The sequence below is a fragment of the Erithacus rubecula genome (genome assembly GCF_903797595.1).
Source record: "Erithacus rubecula genome assembly, chromosome: 2".
NCBI classification, from domain to species: Eukaryota; Metazoa; Chordata; class Aves; order Passeriformes; family Muscicapidae; genus Erithacus; species Erithacus rubecula.
Window position 1 is genome coordinate 62,702,256 of NC_136685.1, and position 16,068 is coordinate 62,718,323.

Here is a 16,068-nt window from a genome sequence, read left to right on the forward strand (position 1 = left end):
CTCAGAAAGAGAAAATTTAAACTGTGCTGTAAGGTATAGTTGATCCAAAACAAGTTGATTTGATCCAAATGCACAGATAAGGGTACCTGAGACAAGTGTGGTAACACTGAAGGAAAAGGGAGATGGATAAAAAAGAATATACTTTAATTTGGGTTGGTTTTAGCATCCCTAATGTATACTTCATATGAATTTTCAAGTAGATTTTTTTTTCCTCAGTAAGATCAAATGGGGAGCTTCTATGTAAAGTTGCAGTCTCCTAGTGTTGAGCCTGTTACTGGTATGAGCCCTATAGGTGCAGGTACCTCTGTGTGATTTATCAAGTCAGTAAATTACTGAAAATACTCTCATTAACAGGTGCTATGGGGAGAGAGAACATTGTGAAGCCTACTGCAAGCAATTTAGAAGGCACAATTTGTATTCTTTCACTCCCTCCTTTCATTTTTTTATGAAACCTTAGTATATCTAGATGATGTGCTACATTTGCCAAAACTAAAAAAGCAGTTATTAAAAAAAAGAGGCTGTGGAGAAGGGAAGACTCCTGTCCCAATTTAAATATATGAAAAAAAAATTCATCAAACAACCCTTACCCATTTGAACTGTGAGTTCAGCAGCAGTTCTGGAGGTTCCTGCTTCTGTATTGGTATAAGACCATAATTCAAGTCAGTAGAAGTTCTAAACAAGTACAAAATTACGAAAATGGGATCAAGGCAATGTAGGTTGCAAAAAACCCCACACCGGTTTGACACGATTAACTCCAACACAGTTTTAAAGTTTTGGATTTTGGATGTCACATTTGTGTAGCATTTTTAGATTAGGAGTGTCCTCTATATTTGAGGTTTATGAAGTAAAGTATCAAACAACTTAGAGCAATGAAGAATAGTGCATTCAAAATCCATCTTTCCTGCAGGTGTCATTACATTTCAGTAAGACCAGTAAACATCTATTGTGACTATACTAAGATGTCTCCAAATTTATTAATAATTATCTGTATTATTAAACAGAAGCAAATAATCTGGAGATGTTCAGAGAGAGACCACTTGTATCACCCACTAATGCTGCTCAATGTCAGTATATGCCACTTTTCTTTGACTGCTCGTGTTCCTTAAAGGATATCTCATTTCTCTGTAGAGTAGTAGAAGACAGTTATGGTACAGACTGATCACAGACAGTTTCTGCATCATATATTTGATTATTTCGTTTTCCAAAATGAGCATAAATGCTTCTTAGGGACACAGGAGTTTGAAAAGCTAAAAGTTCAATTGTTAGCTCCTGCGGCAAATTATTATAATTTTTTTTCATTATCTGTCTGGAAATAAGCACTGTTTGCACTTGTAATTTTTAAGTAAGTTTAATTGAGCAATGTATAATAATTTAAAATACTTTAAAAATAGTTAAGCTAAGATTAATCTGGTTAGGCTTTTAATTATCAGCAGAATTAACTTCAGCTAAAATAAGGTACCTTTAAGTAGAGACTTGAATAATGAAAATAGAACTGAGAGTCTCAGGAGTGACTGAAAGGATTTTGCATAAACAAGATGGTAATTTAACCTTAAGTTTTTGAGATGTAGCATTTGAAATATATAAAGAACTTTGTAAGAGCTATCCCTTTAATCATCAAAATCTATATGTTACAATAGGCTGAAAGTGTTCTCCTTATTTTAAAATAGCAATAATTACTTTGCATATTCAAGAATATTACATTTAAATGAATCCTCAGAACTTGTGCTAGTCACATGGTCATTGGTTTCTCCCTTCGATTCACTGAAGATATTTGCTGGATTGATATACTTGTGAACAAGGATTAGCTTTTCAATTGGAAATACTGGAAATCAATCAGTCAGGTTAGCCCACAGTCGATGCCCAGCAGAGGTGGTTTGGTCACTGTTGTTCTGGAGATAGAAGCTATCAACACAATAAATTTGTTTATAGACTGAGGGTCTGCCACCTGAGTTTTGGTGTTTTATTTTCTAACTGATGGTGGATCTGATCTGCATCTAGTCCTTGTGTTCTGTACTCACCTTTGATTCCTTAAAATCACAAATTTGAATTTTTTTGGAGAGCTCAATGTAGCTTTCTTTTAATCATTAATTTATATTAATCTCAGTTCCTGTAATGCAGTGGTAAATTAAAATTCTTGTGTTTGTTTCAACAGATTTTTCCACACAAGGACTTCCATTTCTATTAAAGCTGCCATGCTGTATTTTAGGTCAATCTGTTAAAGATGAAGAATAGTGTAGGTGAATTTTTGGGTTTTTTTTTGGTGTTTCTAAGCATATTCTTGTCTTGGTCTGCACAGGCTTTCATTTAGAAAGCAATACCAATTTTTTTGTAGATTTTTTAAGGATTTTCTTTTGATGTTGCTGTTGTTCCAATGGAACTTTTAGGAAGTGGGTATTTTGAGAGCCTTTAAAAATAAAAATGGAAAAAAAAATCCTAGTGGGATTTTAAACAAGACCAGGTGCTTATCTAGGCATTCAGAACATCAGCAGATGGTAGCACGAGAAACAGGGACTGAGGTTTATGCAGCATGGGTGTGATGTTTGGATGATTTATTTTGATTGTTGCAGAACAGCTGCCTATCAGCATAACTATCTTTTCTGTCCTGGAAAAAAGAAAGCAACAGTGAAAAGGGTCATGTGCCTTCAGTGGGTATCAACTTTTAGCAAATTAACACTCAATGCAATATCATGCAATATTTTCAAAAGTATCGCATGTAAATCAATGCAAGAGGAAATAGCTGAAAACTCTGTAAATTTTCTGTTTTCTAGGGGTCAGGGTACCAAGGTTTTGTTTCATGTTTTTTTTCAGAATGTTGTTGTTGAAATATATATAATGTATTTACATTGTTTTATGTTAGGTTTTGCTGGTCTCTTCCTTTGTTCTTCATATTACAGAAATATTTTTTACTAATTCGGCTTTCTTTAGTAAGTGTTCTACCATAACAGCCTCTTCAGACATACTGGAAACATTGCAAATAAACCTAAATTGGGTACCTGAGCCTTCATGAGTGTCTTATTCCCTAATCTCCTTACTTAATAAAAGTAGCAATTGAATTCTATCCACAGATGCCATTGTACATGTTTTTCAGGCATTATTGCTTTCTAGCATAAAGGCTGGTATAAACACTGTTTCTTTTCCTGACAACTTAAAGTGCTTTTTGAATTATTACTACTAGAGTTTTTCTGAGATCAGTACAGTTTTTCTCCACCTTTTTTCTGTTGAGGGATATTGAGGCAGCAGCTGAAATGGGCATAAAATTCTCTGAAGTCACCTAACATTCCTAAATGTGGTTAATGTGCTTAATGAAATCATGTTGGTCCTTTTTTTTTTTTTTTCTGATTCTTCCTTCTTTCCCTTTAGAAGTTTCACTAATACAGTTCTCTTAATTAACAAGTCCAAACTGATTATAGGTCTATGTGTCTTGCCATTTTCTTCACTAGCAAAATGATGCATTTAAGGAGGAAAGAAAATGTTTTAAACTTCTGTTGAGAACTAAAAAAGTTACTTGGAATAAAAAGAAATAAGGTGGTGGGAGGGAATTTATTTTTATTTAGTAAATGTAGGCCCTTTATGGTGCAATGACACATACAGGTTTACTAATAACTCCCATGCTTAGTCTTATAGGAAATGCAAGTGTCAATTTCCAATTATTTTTGCAGCAACTGTTTTAAGCAAATTTAAATGCTAGTTTATCATTGTACAAAACTTGAGGTACCAGATTTTGTTGGGAAGGTGACTGCAAGTTTGTAAGTGCCTGAAGTAACAAAGGTAATCATTATATTCCCTTTATTTGGGGTTTGCCTTCCTGATTCTTGTTTACATGAAATAGGAAGTAACACCCACACTTTGTGCAAGGCCGCTCTGTCAACTTTTCCAAAGCTGGAAGAATTTCATAGCAGCTTCTGAAGCCAAAATTATTTCTGTGTGGTGATAGTGAGAGTCTCTGTCCAGAGATGATGTATATACTTTCTACACCACTGTGCATGTCAGCTCAAATTGACTCGTGAGTCCTTTTGGTCTTGGGGGATGCCTGTGGTGTATCACTTGGGAGAAAGGTGTTTGCTGCCTTAGTATGTAACAACTGTGTCTTGATAAAGAAAAGTCCTGTTGGGACACTGTGATGTAATTGGAGTACTGGCTGAAGTGGAGATGACTGCTGGAAAAAGTCCTGTGCATACAGGTCAAGAGGTGAAAGAAAATCAGGTGAAAGAAATCTTGTGGCTGCAAGTACATGAGCTGAACTTCTGTTGAGACTAAGGGGAGCCATGTGGAATTTTACCTGGAGAAAAATTTATTGGGAGCCATGCATCACTGGGTCCACTGCTCACAGTTCACCTTTGCTTCACATGAGTTGGTCTGCAGGTTAAATGAAACTTCATAAATTCCTTTTTTGGCAGAATTAAGAGCCCATTGACCCTGTCAGAGCATGGAATTTCAAACCTACTGTTTAGATCACTTTCTACACTTTCACTGAAAGATGATTGTGTTGTTTCAGGTGACATTGTAGAATAGAGTTTAATGAAGGAGAAGAGCTGTCCGAGCTCAGCTTTCCTTTCTCCTTTTCCCTCTGCTCAAGGTGATTTTTAAATGCCTTTTTGAGTACATTGTGTAATGGACAAAGCAGCAATTATTCCTTGCCAAATTTATGGTTACTTGATTATTTACATCAGCTAAAAGAGGCCAAAATCAATGGGAGTTCTTTTGTGCTTACAGTGGAACTTCATTTTAGCCCTGTCAGAGACCTAATTTGCCTCAGCAACTGCTATTGTTGAAGTAGGGCAGAGATTCTTTCCCTGAAGACCTTAGGCCAAAATTGCTAATGCTGCTCTCCTCTCTGCTGTTCTAGACAGGCAGTAAACTGTCAGAGAGAGAAAACTAAGTTTAAAAAGTCACTACTTGTGAATGTGTTTTGTTTTTTCCAGGTCCTCTATAAGATAGCTCCATCTCTGCACAAGTTTTAAATTCATTGTGCTCCTTGAATCCCCATTCTGAGAAATGTCTGTTTTTTGTATTTCCATCACTGGTCTTTTCTTCTACTCTCTACAAGTCTGATGCACATTTTAAACAATATAGGCAAAAGGGCTGTCTTAAAAGTGTTCTGCTGTTATCGAGGAAGCAGTTGTGTATTTAATTTCATGAATGTTGTACATGAAAACTGCAGTTCACTGACTGGCAGCATATGTATCTGTGTGTGTGTGATCATGTCTGACAGTGTGCCCTAGGTGCTGCTTCAAGTTATGTTTAAAATGTCTCACAACAGTGCTGGCGACGCTTTCAATGTAACAAGGCTTAAACTACCCCATGTTGTTGTAATTTCAGTAAGACCCAAATATGAGCTCCAAACTACTTCATTCAGTTTCAAATTCATGTGTTTCTTATGTGGGGTACCCAAAGATACCATAATGCTCCTTCTCAAGGGAGATGTGATGTCAGAAAATATGGCTTTTATCAAGTGGTGGAGGAAAATGCACAAGGTAGTTACAGGTGAGAGATTCCTTTAGCAGGTGTTGTTGGAGTAATAACAGTTGAGGATTCTTTGGTTTTGAAAGCATCTGACACAAAAAGAAGTATTTGTCATTTACAGTGACTTTTTGGAGCTATAGAATGCTATTCTTTGATGGGCTTCATTTCCTTGCAGGCAAGCTTTTACTCATGTTTGCTTTAGCTTTAGTTGTATGAATACTGGGCTTTGCTGAGAAGCCTATTGCCTTTAAGGTTCCACAGTCTCAAGGGTTGCTGCAAGTACTTGGCATCCTTGACAGATGATCCAATTTTTTTTATACAAATCTGCTCTTTTACCAATTTGTTTGCTCCTTGCATGCTCTCTTACAATGTATGAATGAAAAGCACTGAGGGAAGAGGAAACCATTTATGCACAAGCATGAATATTTTTTATTCGTTGTAGTTACTGAGACGTTTCAGGGTAGTTTAGAGTTGGTCTGTGATGGCAGTACCAGTGGGAAATGCCAATGACCTAAAGAACCCATTTCAGGCTGGTGTCTCAGGATAGCCCTTTTTGCTTATCAAGGAAGCAATGGCTAAGGCTCAAAGGGCATAGGTTTCATCTTGTAGCATGCAGTCAGTTTGAGGGGTTTTTTGCTGCTCTTCTTAAAGTAGCTCTGAAATAGTAATACTGTTCCATATGTTGAACAAGTCACATTTAACAGTGTTTTTGCAAGACCAGCAACATGTGGTGAAGAAGGGTTTTAGAGAGAGGCAGCTTGCACATTGGCTTGTGCCTTTCTGCCCTGTTTTTTATCACTTGATTTTACTACATATACCAAGGACACCCAGCTTTTTAGCTGAATAGGCTTTAGGTATGCCTTTTTTTTTTTTAATTTTGCTTTATTTCTTGTTTAAATTTAATTTTTATTGGTTTCTCTTTTCTTTGTTTCTTCATTTTGCATATTTTACAGTGAGTTACCTTTTGCCATGTTGAACCTTTTTCACATTATCACTAAATGGCTGACTAGGCACAAACTTCTCAAATGGAAAATGTAGCAGCAGAAAGGATTTGTTCTGGGAATGCATATTCCTCTGGAATAGTCAGTTCTTAGTCTTCATCCAGCTGTGTTCCACAGATGAGGGGAATGCACTGAGCCAGTGCCTCTGCCTTTCACATCTGTTTAAATCAGTGTGTTTAAAATGGGTGTGCTCACCTGCCATGCCTTACCAGGGCACTTACTCCTACTCGTCTGTGCTGGTCCTCTGAAAATCCATTTTAATAATTATTTATTCAACATAGGCATGAATATGCCTTGGGTTTTACCACCCTCACAACTTATTAGGAATTCTTATTCTGTTCTGTTTTATTGTATGTGGTTCTCTCCTCCTTCTCCCCTTGTTGGGACTTTAAGCATGCAGAAAGGCCAACAGAATTTGCTCATACATGGACCCAACCTGAATGAAGTGCTAGTACACATGCAATGAACTGTTATATTTCTTCAGCAGGTGTTACATTGACTATTATATTTCTTCTGATTGCCAGGTGTACTTTTTGTTTCTAGTGCCTAGAATTAAACAGTATTTATCTGAATCCTCAGGAATTGCTACTCTAAGTTTTCAGTGTTACAATTTTTTTAATAACTCAGTATGAATTAATGTAAAGCAGTGGATGTTTTTAAAATTAATTTCCTCAAATTTTCCTTTATGCTGACCAGATTTTTCAGTGCCAGTAATTTTTTTTTTTTTGGGGGAGCAAAAATACCAAGGAAACCCAAAATCCTTTCAAGAATTTACTGCCTAATGAAAAGTCAAGAATCATTGAGTTGCAAATGCTGTGAGGTGATCCTATGCTCTTGTGCCCTTGTGAAGCTGACTCTAACCTTCACTTTAGGCTTCTGTGTGCAGATCTTCAGCTTCCTTCCTCCAGCACAAATTTGGGTGTTTCTTAAAAGTAGGTGTATTCCTTGGTTTTAAATTAGAGTTAGACGAGAGTAAAAGCATTTAATAATTCAATGGAAATTGAGCTTCTGACTAACATTAGACAATGAAAGCTCTGTCTGAATAAATTTGGAAAACATATTTATTTCCTGCATAGTAGCCTCTAATAAAGTGGAAGCCTTAGGCACGTTGTATTTAAATAAGCTTCTTGTTCAAACCAGAGCAAAAGCTGCAGTTATGGATAATGCAACTTACATTTTATTTCAAGAATAAATATTATATTATCATAATTTCAATTGTAAATGCTCTTTGCTTTTGTCAAAAGGCCGGTGATAAGATCACTATGAGAGCTTTCAGTTAGCAAAATGACACAGAATGCATTAAGATTATAAATCTGTGTGGAAATTCAGTTTAGTGCTCAATAACTTAAATCAGATGGGGTATTTTGAAAGAAAAGCATACTTAGAGCAGTTGCATTAGGAGCAAGTTGTGAGTCTCTCTGCATGAATGTGGGGACAGCCTCCTGTCTGCACAGTGTGTGTTCCCCGTGCTTTCTGAGCTTTGCTTGCCTCCTGCTAAGGAACTGTACATAAGCACACAAGAAATGACTTCCCCCTGTCTTAAAAGAAACAAAATAAGAGCTGCATGGTGTGGTTTTGGGAGGTATATGTAAGTGAGTACTTCTTACTGAGACTACATTAATTTCTTACTCTGGTAAATGCTAGGAATAATTTCACAGACTGAATATAGGGCAGGGGGAAAAGTGAGGGAGGTGAGAGACCAAAACAATGTGTGAAACAAAGGCTGTAGGTCTTATTCAGACATTGCAGTGGAGAGCACTTCTTCCTGTGTGAGATGCCAGAAAGATCAGCAGCATTATGTGAAAAGCTTGGATAATGGTTGTTGGTAGCTTTAATGTTAATAAATATAATATTAATGAAATTAATGTAATTAGTCTAGAAACATATGATTGGCTTCCTTGATGCCTTCTGATAAGTCAAGTCTTTCATTTACTGTTCTTAAATTCCAAAGGACTTCAGAGGAGGCTTGTACCTTCTTTCTGTAGTGCTTTCTAATTGCTTTGGAAACTCCTTTTTACTCAGAAACAAAAGTATTTTTAAACTAATTTCTGCAATTTCTACTTTACCTTTAAACTAAACTTTACCTTGCAGGTGTTGCATTAGTGTTTTGATTTTGTCTCACTGTTAAAGTAATATTAATTAGTTTCTGATTGCATATGCATATAAAAATACATGAATAGCAGAACTGTCACTTCTGCATATTTTCCTTGCATGTGCTTGAGTTCTAGACAATGAATGTGAGTATGATTTTTGCCAGTTGTGTTGGCTACAAAATATAATAACAAAATATAATCTCTTAACAGCATTGAGTATTTGTTGATGTTGATCAGAGCTTAGACTTTTAGGGCTTTTATTACCTGTGACACTTACTGATTTAATAAGTACTAACTTGTTCAGTTAAAAAAAAAAAAAAATTAAAATTCTGTTCTCTTCATATGTTCAGTGGAGACACAGGGATATAATTTATTCATTTAATTTATCTAACTGTAGAGTTGGAGGATCATTACACAGTTAATGAGAAGAAAGAATACTCTTACTGCATTGCATCACTTAGACCCTGATCCTAAAACCAGTTTTTAAGGTTTAATTCCATGGTTTGAATATTAATTTAGATGAAGACAAGGTTGTCCTTGTATCAATCATAAGGCTTATGAAATAAACCTCCCATCAGATGCTCTTTTTTTCCCCATTCGTGGCAAAAGCTCAGTTTGGTAATGAAGCACTGTGGGTTGCTGCTTTGATGCAGTTTCAACAGCATAAAAAGATTTAAAATAGATGCTAGCAGAACATCCCTGTAGTCCAGGGTCATTGGTTGGTTTTAGTGAACTTTGAAAACAAACAAAACCTTCACCTTTTGGTAAATTGCAATGGTATGCTTTGGTATTTCTTGCTTGATGAGGAAATAGACCTTCTGTGGTTTGATAGAAGCTGTTAGTAGATGGCCACTTGCTAAACTCCCAGGAGTAGCTTTCTTACTGTTCTTTTCTTGTGTCATGTTAAAGTTGGTACAGAAGCACATTTCTTGGTAAATGTTTGAAGGATACTCACTTCAGAGGCAAGAAGCTACTTGAAATCCTATCAACTACATTGCTTTTAACTCCTAAAATGCCTAGCTAATATTCAAATACAGAAAAGTTGATTGTTGAACAGCTTACAGCTGAAGCATATTTTTATTGCTGCAAATAGAATTTTCATTGGATTGGGAGAGTCCCATTCCCATTCCCAGTGGCTTTCAAAAAGATCATAAAATCCCCAAATCAACTAGATCCAGGGAATACTTCTTCTTCGTGCAAGATAATGTCACAGGGCATAATATATGGGCTGAGTCAGAAGGTACTTAACCTTGGAGTGTGGCGAGATGATAAATTACACGGGATAACTGAAATGGACCTGAATCCATGTTTGACACTTGAGTTTAATGCTATTGCTAAGAAGTGAAGTAAGTGGAAACTGCAGTATATTACTTGAATGAGATTTTAATCCACAGATACTGAATTAATGCTGTAGAATTTAAGATGCTCTATAAATTATTTATTATAAACGAAATGAAAATATAATTTTTGTGGTCTTTCCACTACTTGGATTGAGTACTTGTCTAAAAACTACTAAATTAGTCATCTTTTCATTGATCAGTTTTAGTATCTTGAGAGATGGGTACCCTTTACTAAGTAATAAATATATAAATTAGCCCTTATTGTAGAAAAATCTCTTAAAGATGTATAATATGCATGGATTTAATGAGGCTGTTATTGTGCTAAGCTGTCAGAAAGTTATAAAACTGTTTTCATTACAGCCAAGAAAATTTTTAAGGTAAACATTTTTCAGATTGGGCCAAAATACTGGAAGTCCCATTACTCAAATTTGAGAAACTGGATATTTACTCTGGGTGTGGGTTAATGCAGGGTTTAGAATATTTTTTTGGATGTGTTGCTTTGGCATGTTATATCACCACTAGGCAGTCACCCACTTTCAAATAAAAATGTGAATAAGTACATCTAAAATAATGTTTGCTTCATTTTTGTGCAAAGAGAACAGCATTAAAAAGGGTATTTAGGACAGACCACAAGGTGCCCTGACACTTTCTGATTTCCAGTGTGATTATTGCAAGCAAGCACTAGTGTCTTTATACCTGAAGATGGGAAACAAGGAGGAAAGGCAACTTACAGTTTTAGAAGGAGACTTCCCCAGTGAAGTCTTTATAGACAGCTGTTAAATAGAAACATTTTATTTAGTCACCAATACGAACTAGAAAGTAGCACCCAATGACGGAGTTCCTGCTTGGCATAAAAGCCAGATTTCATCCATACTTTCTGCTGCCTCCTCCATTCTGTCATTTAGGGTCAGGGTTAAAATCTTCATGGCCAATACCATAAATTGAATTTAAATCTCAGTCTCTCATTCAGTAAAGTTTGTAATGCTCTATTCATGAAATAGATGCCATGGTGATACTTTTTCTCCATACTTCCCTTTGACATCTGTTTTCTTTTTGGTATACTCCCAGTGTGAGATACTTCCTTCTTTTTTTGAGTATATTCTGCTTTTATGGCTGGGTTCTTCTGGGAAGTTCAGAGAACACAACAGTTTACTTATAAGTCTAAACCTTTATGAAATAATGGTTGATTCTTAAAGCTGGAAGCTGTGTCCAAACAAGTTAAGAGAGCATAAAAGCCCACCACTAAACCACCCAGTCCTCCCGAAATCTTTCATGACAGTGTCATGGCCTGTCATGAAGACTACATCTGGAATGTTACCAAATTTTATTCTTGAGATTTAAAGCCTTGTCTCATTTGTTTCAGGAAGGCCACAGTCTATCTCTGCTTCCTAATGCAGAACTCTGACATTGAACGTGGCAGATATCGCACAGGGTAAACCACTGAATGTGGCTGGTTGATCCTTGTAAAAATATCTCCCAAGGCAAGCCAATACCTTTAGTCATTGAGGGGAAAAAAAAGACAAATCCAATGGTTTGTAGTGCCTTGCTCTAAGCTCTAGGAACTTCCATGTAATTCATGATCTGCATTGCAATCACCCCTGTAACAGATAATTAACTGGTTATTTTGGCAATCATATTTATGTTACTTTTGTCTTATCCTGCCTCTTGTAGCTCTTTATTTTAAGAATTTGACCTGTCCATTTGTCCTGATGAATTTCTAGTCCTTGGGGTTCTATGTTGCATGAGTGATTTGACTTTTGGCAGAGGTTATCAGTGAACCTCTGCTTAATTGAAACCTTTATGTTGGGTTGAATTGATAATAAGCCTCAGTATAGGACTGACCTTGCTGGAGCAATGTATTAACTCTGTATTGTAAATGCTGGCCAGGGAGAGGGCATCTCCCCTCCTGGTCTGACCAGATTGACATCAGATATTTTTCAAGGCAGGTGCTTTTGAACTGCTGGATTTTTCGTGTTCCTGCCTGAAGCTGCATGTCTTGAGTGAAAACAGGATGTATTGACTTGCTGTAACCACTCATTGACCTCTGTGCCCTTTACATCTGAGTCACACAAGGCAACACTATTCTTTTCATCTTTCTGTTGTCATTACTTGCTGTTGTGAGTCACACAAGATGTATGTATGCTCCTAGTATAAACAACCTCATTTATTTACTGTTAAGGTTCTTGCTGGTCTTTATTTTTCCATTTCTCTGCTAGAAAAAGTTAAAAAAAAATTTTCCCTTTTTTAGTTTATATTCCAAAATCACTTGGTTTTAGCATGGCAGTTTTCTTGCATATTTTGCACGTCATCCAAGAGTGAAGCAAATTCTTTATTGTATACATGTTAATGTTGTTTCACACAGTAAAGTGTAAGAGATTTTTATCTTTCCTGAAATTGAACTTTAGAGGATCATTCCAAGTTGATCAGGTATTTTTATTTCAAGTAGAATTGGAGTAACTTTTTTTCTCCTTACCTAGTTTTTATTTCATTGATTTTGCTGGTTCACTGGAAGTATCTTAACATTCAGTTGCTTCTGGATTTATACTTGATAAAAGTAAGGGGTTTTAGTTAATTCTTTGCAGTAATAAGGTTTGTGTTGTAAAATTCTGCTGTTAGTTTTATAATCTCTGCATTGTGCCTTGCTAAAAGATGAGGCTCTTAAGCCTGGATTTGTGGGGTGTGCACTGCAGAACCCATGCCTGAAAACAGTTTCCAGCAGATGTGACTGTAGTAGTGTCACAGGCTGCTGTGCTGACCATCATTTTCCTACTTTTGATAGAAGTGCTTATCTTTTGATGGTCCTTGCATTTTGCAGGCTGCCATTGGTAACATTGCTAATAAATATAAAAGGCTGTTTGGTTGGGTTTTTTTATCCAGTTTTATTTAAGACACATGAGAAAATGCACCAAACTAGTCTAATACCAAAAGTAACAAAATACTTCGCTGTGCCTAATCTGCAGCTCTACGTTGTTTCTGGTGTCTTAAATTCCCAGTTGTGAATCTTGGTATCTACAAAGCACTTTGGAAGGATGCTTTGTTACAGTGGTGGTGTGCTTTTCAGCTGTAGGTTATGTATTTCTGTGAGAGCTTAAACTCTCAGAATGTGAATTTCTTCGGCCTCTAGAATTCAAATATTTCATCTGTGTAGTAACTGTAGTTTCCAGTACAAAATTTGCATTTTTGTTGCCAATAGTGTACCCAGAGCTATATTTAAAGAAAATTATGATGAAGTTGATCAAGAAAACTTAAACTTCAGTAGCAATAACTAATTTAAAGCTGTCTTAAAATGTATATTGTATTTTTGGAGCTTATGATCTAATATTGTCATATCTACAAAACTGCTGTCTGTGCAGAGGCTACATTAAATATGTGTCAATGTAGAGCTTATTTCATTTATTTTGTCCTCTGCATATTCAGAATTTCTCAAATACTGCATGCAGTGTGCTTTTATGTGAGAAAGCAACTGAAAAAGTCATTATTTAGTGTACTTTTCAAAGCTGTTTTGCTGGAAGCCTTGGTCCAGCATTGCTTATATATGTAAATATTTGATAACCTTTTATAAAGTTATGCAAAATGGTACCTATTCAACATAGAGAGTATTTCATTTGCATCTAGTAGTGCTGAAAGATCTAGGATGCATGATTTTTTTAATGACAAATGAAAATTGGAAAACAAGTTATCTAAATATGAAGGCTGAGACCAAACATAAAATTAATGTTGTGCATTTGGATTCAGTCCTGGAGTTATGAAGTTTCATTATAATCCAGTCTGACACATTTTTATTTATATGCACTAACCTCTCTGAAGTCTGTTCATTTCTGGTTTGCAAGGGTTTTTTCTTCTAGAGCAGCAGAAAGCCTTGGTGTGCAGGGGAATAGGATCTAAACTTTGTCTTGAGGAGAAGAAAGGAGATTCTCAAACAGTGATTCTAGTTATATTTCTTGCAGAATGGCTTACTTTTTCACTCTAATGTGTAATTTTTCCTTCTGTAAGTAGTTAATTTGGAAGTGAATAGTATGTGAACATGATGAATAGGCTTTTTGCTTGCAGAAGCAGTAGAATAAATTTAGACTGTTTAAGCTGATCTGTTATATGGGCTATAAAGCTGTTTTAGTTCTGTCACCTTTGGAAAACTTTCCTGAGTTTATTTTGCAAGCACTTCTGCAGTTTGTGTAATATGTTCACATAAAACATACAGACAGGAGGCAAAGTACAAATAAACCAAGTAAAAATCCTGCTAATGCCAATATTTTTTTTTCCCCCCTTCAGAGTTATTTTTAAAATCCCAACCCATACCAGATATACCAGTATAATCCACTAGCTCAGAATAATCTTAGAGACAGTTTTGCTACTGGTGAATTCATTGGTACTTTATATGATGGTTGGGTGAAATAAAATAAAAGTAAAAGCAACACGTGATACCCAATGTGTTCATAGGAGAATTAGTTGTAACGGGTTTCGTAAGTGATGGGTTGCTGGTTTGGTTTTAATTATACATTTGCTGACTTGCTGGCAACTGTTCCCGAATCTGGTTTTGGTGGTTGAGTAATGTGTGTTTGTGCGGAAGGCATTAATAGCAGCTTAAGCAGGCCTTCACATGCACGCGGGGTTTCCAGTGGGAATGGCTGGAAATGGAATGATTTCCTCACAGCCACCCGTGGGGTGTCGGGTTTCCCGCGGGCTCATATGGAAAACAATCTGGCTGGCGGAGCGTGCCCTCCTGGGCAGCCCCGGCCCGGGGTGGCTTTGTGCAGCACTGGCTGCTTTTCCAGCTCCAAAGCTTGCTCAGGGACTGAGCAGCCACCCTTCCCTTCGAGGGGAAGGAAAAGGGGCGAGTGAGGGGCTTTGGTCTGGGCTTTCTGCAGCCCCAGGGGTGGAGGTGGTGTTCCAGCGGGGAGGCCTCCAGGAAGGGGGAGTGTGCTTGGCTTCAGAGCAGCACCAGGGCTGCTGGAAGGGAGGATGCTGATTACAATAATAAACAAATGCCGGGGATAGATTACCACACGGCTGTCAGAGCAGGCGGCACCAAAGGACGAGATCCCCAGCGAAGGCTTTGGATGTTTCAGCAGGATCCTTTGCTGGATTACTTTTTTGCTTACACAAAGGAAGTTGCTTTTTAGAGGAGTTCTAATGGGCCTTGGCTTTTGTGTGGTGCAGCATCTCCTGGGCGAAGCGAAGAGGCTGGAGGTGCCTGATCACTGCCACAGCAGCACCAGCCTATGGTGCTGGCTCTGAGAAAGGCAGAGGAGAGATGACCTTCTGTCTGGTCACGCCACCGTGTCACCTAGGATGAAGTGTGTCTCATTCTATTTTAACTTGTCTGAGAAGGTGGTTTTTGGTGCTTTCTAAAGACAGAAATTTCTCTGAAGATTTTTTTTTTTTGCCTTGAATGGAGGAACATGGAAGGACGTGTTTGTCCTCTCCACCTGTCATATACCAGCAGGTTATAGCTTCTCTCACTCAGGGTCTCTGAGACCAAACACTGTGCTTGTGGCCTGCCAGAAGCACTTGTATCCTGCAGGCCATTGCTGAGGTGAGCTGGAGGCGCTCCTGGGAGAGGTGTGGAGCCAAGGAGATCCCCCCAGTGCCATGAGGTCAGGTCAGCCCTGCAAGGAGCAGCACCCAGTGCCAGCGGCTCGCCCCGGGTGCCCAGCCCACGGGAAGGAGCAGGGACACGGGAACTGTGACGATGGCACTGTGGGAACTGTTCCCAGGAGGGGGACACGCACTGCAGCGCTTGGAGGATTTTGAGACTGCCTAGGTGCAAAAAGAGATAAACTTTGTCAAGGCTATAGACTTGGCTTGGAGGATGTACCAGGAAAATGTAGGCTTCGGGACAAAAAGATGATTGGCCTGACCTTCAGCTTACGTGAGTTGCTGACAAAATTTGAAAAGGTATGATAGGAACTTGCACATGTGCCTTTGAAAAAGGCTCTGTATGCCTTTGAAAATTGCACAGTAAATAAAAAGGCAGGTTGATGTTTAACTAAGGTTTTCTGTGTTGCTGTTTTATGTCCTCATGTGTACTCTGTTTATGGAAATCTAACGTTGCTTATCTTTATCATTTCAGGTCTTACAAGATTGCTTTTAAAGCATGTCTTCTGATTGTGGGCATTTTTAATTAATTAATTTTTAATTCCAAACCAAATGAAGAACAATTTGGGCTTAGTC

The 16,068-nt window shown here is 37.5% G+C and overlaps 1 protein-coding gene across 6 annotated transcripts in view; it reads left to right on the forward strand.

Moving 5' to 3' along the window:
* UTRN (utrophin) overlaps nucleotides 1-16,068 on the forward strand; it is a 334,555-nt gene that overhangs the window by 199,025 nt on the left and 119,462 nt on the right. Inside the window, exon 1 of one of the 6 annotated variants that reach the window (XM_079299178.1) lies at nucleotides 14,957-15,792. The exons of the other annotated variants lie outside the window; for them this stretch is intronic. Within the exon in view, the coding sequence (XP_079155304.1) occupies nucleotides 15,742-15,792 (51 nt within the window). The 5' untranslated portion in view covers nucleotides 14,957-15,741. Of the gene's footprint in view, nucleotides 1-14,956; nucleotides 15,793-16,068 lie in introns of those variants that run through there. 6 annotated transcript variants of the gene reach the window in all.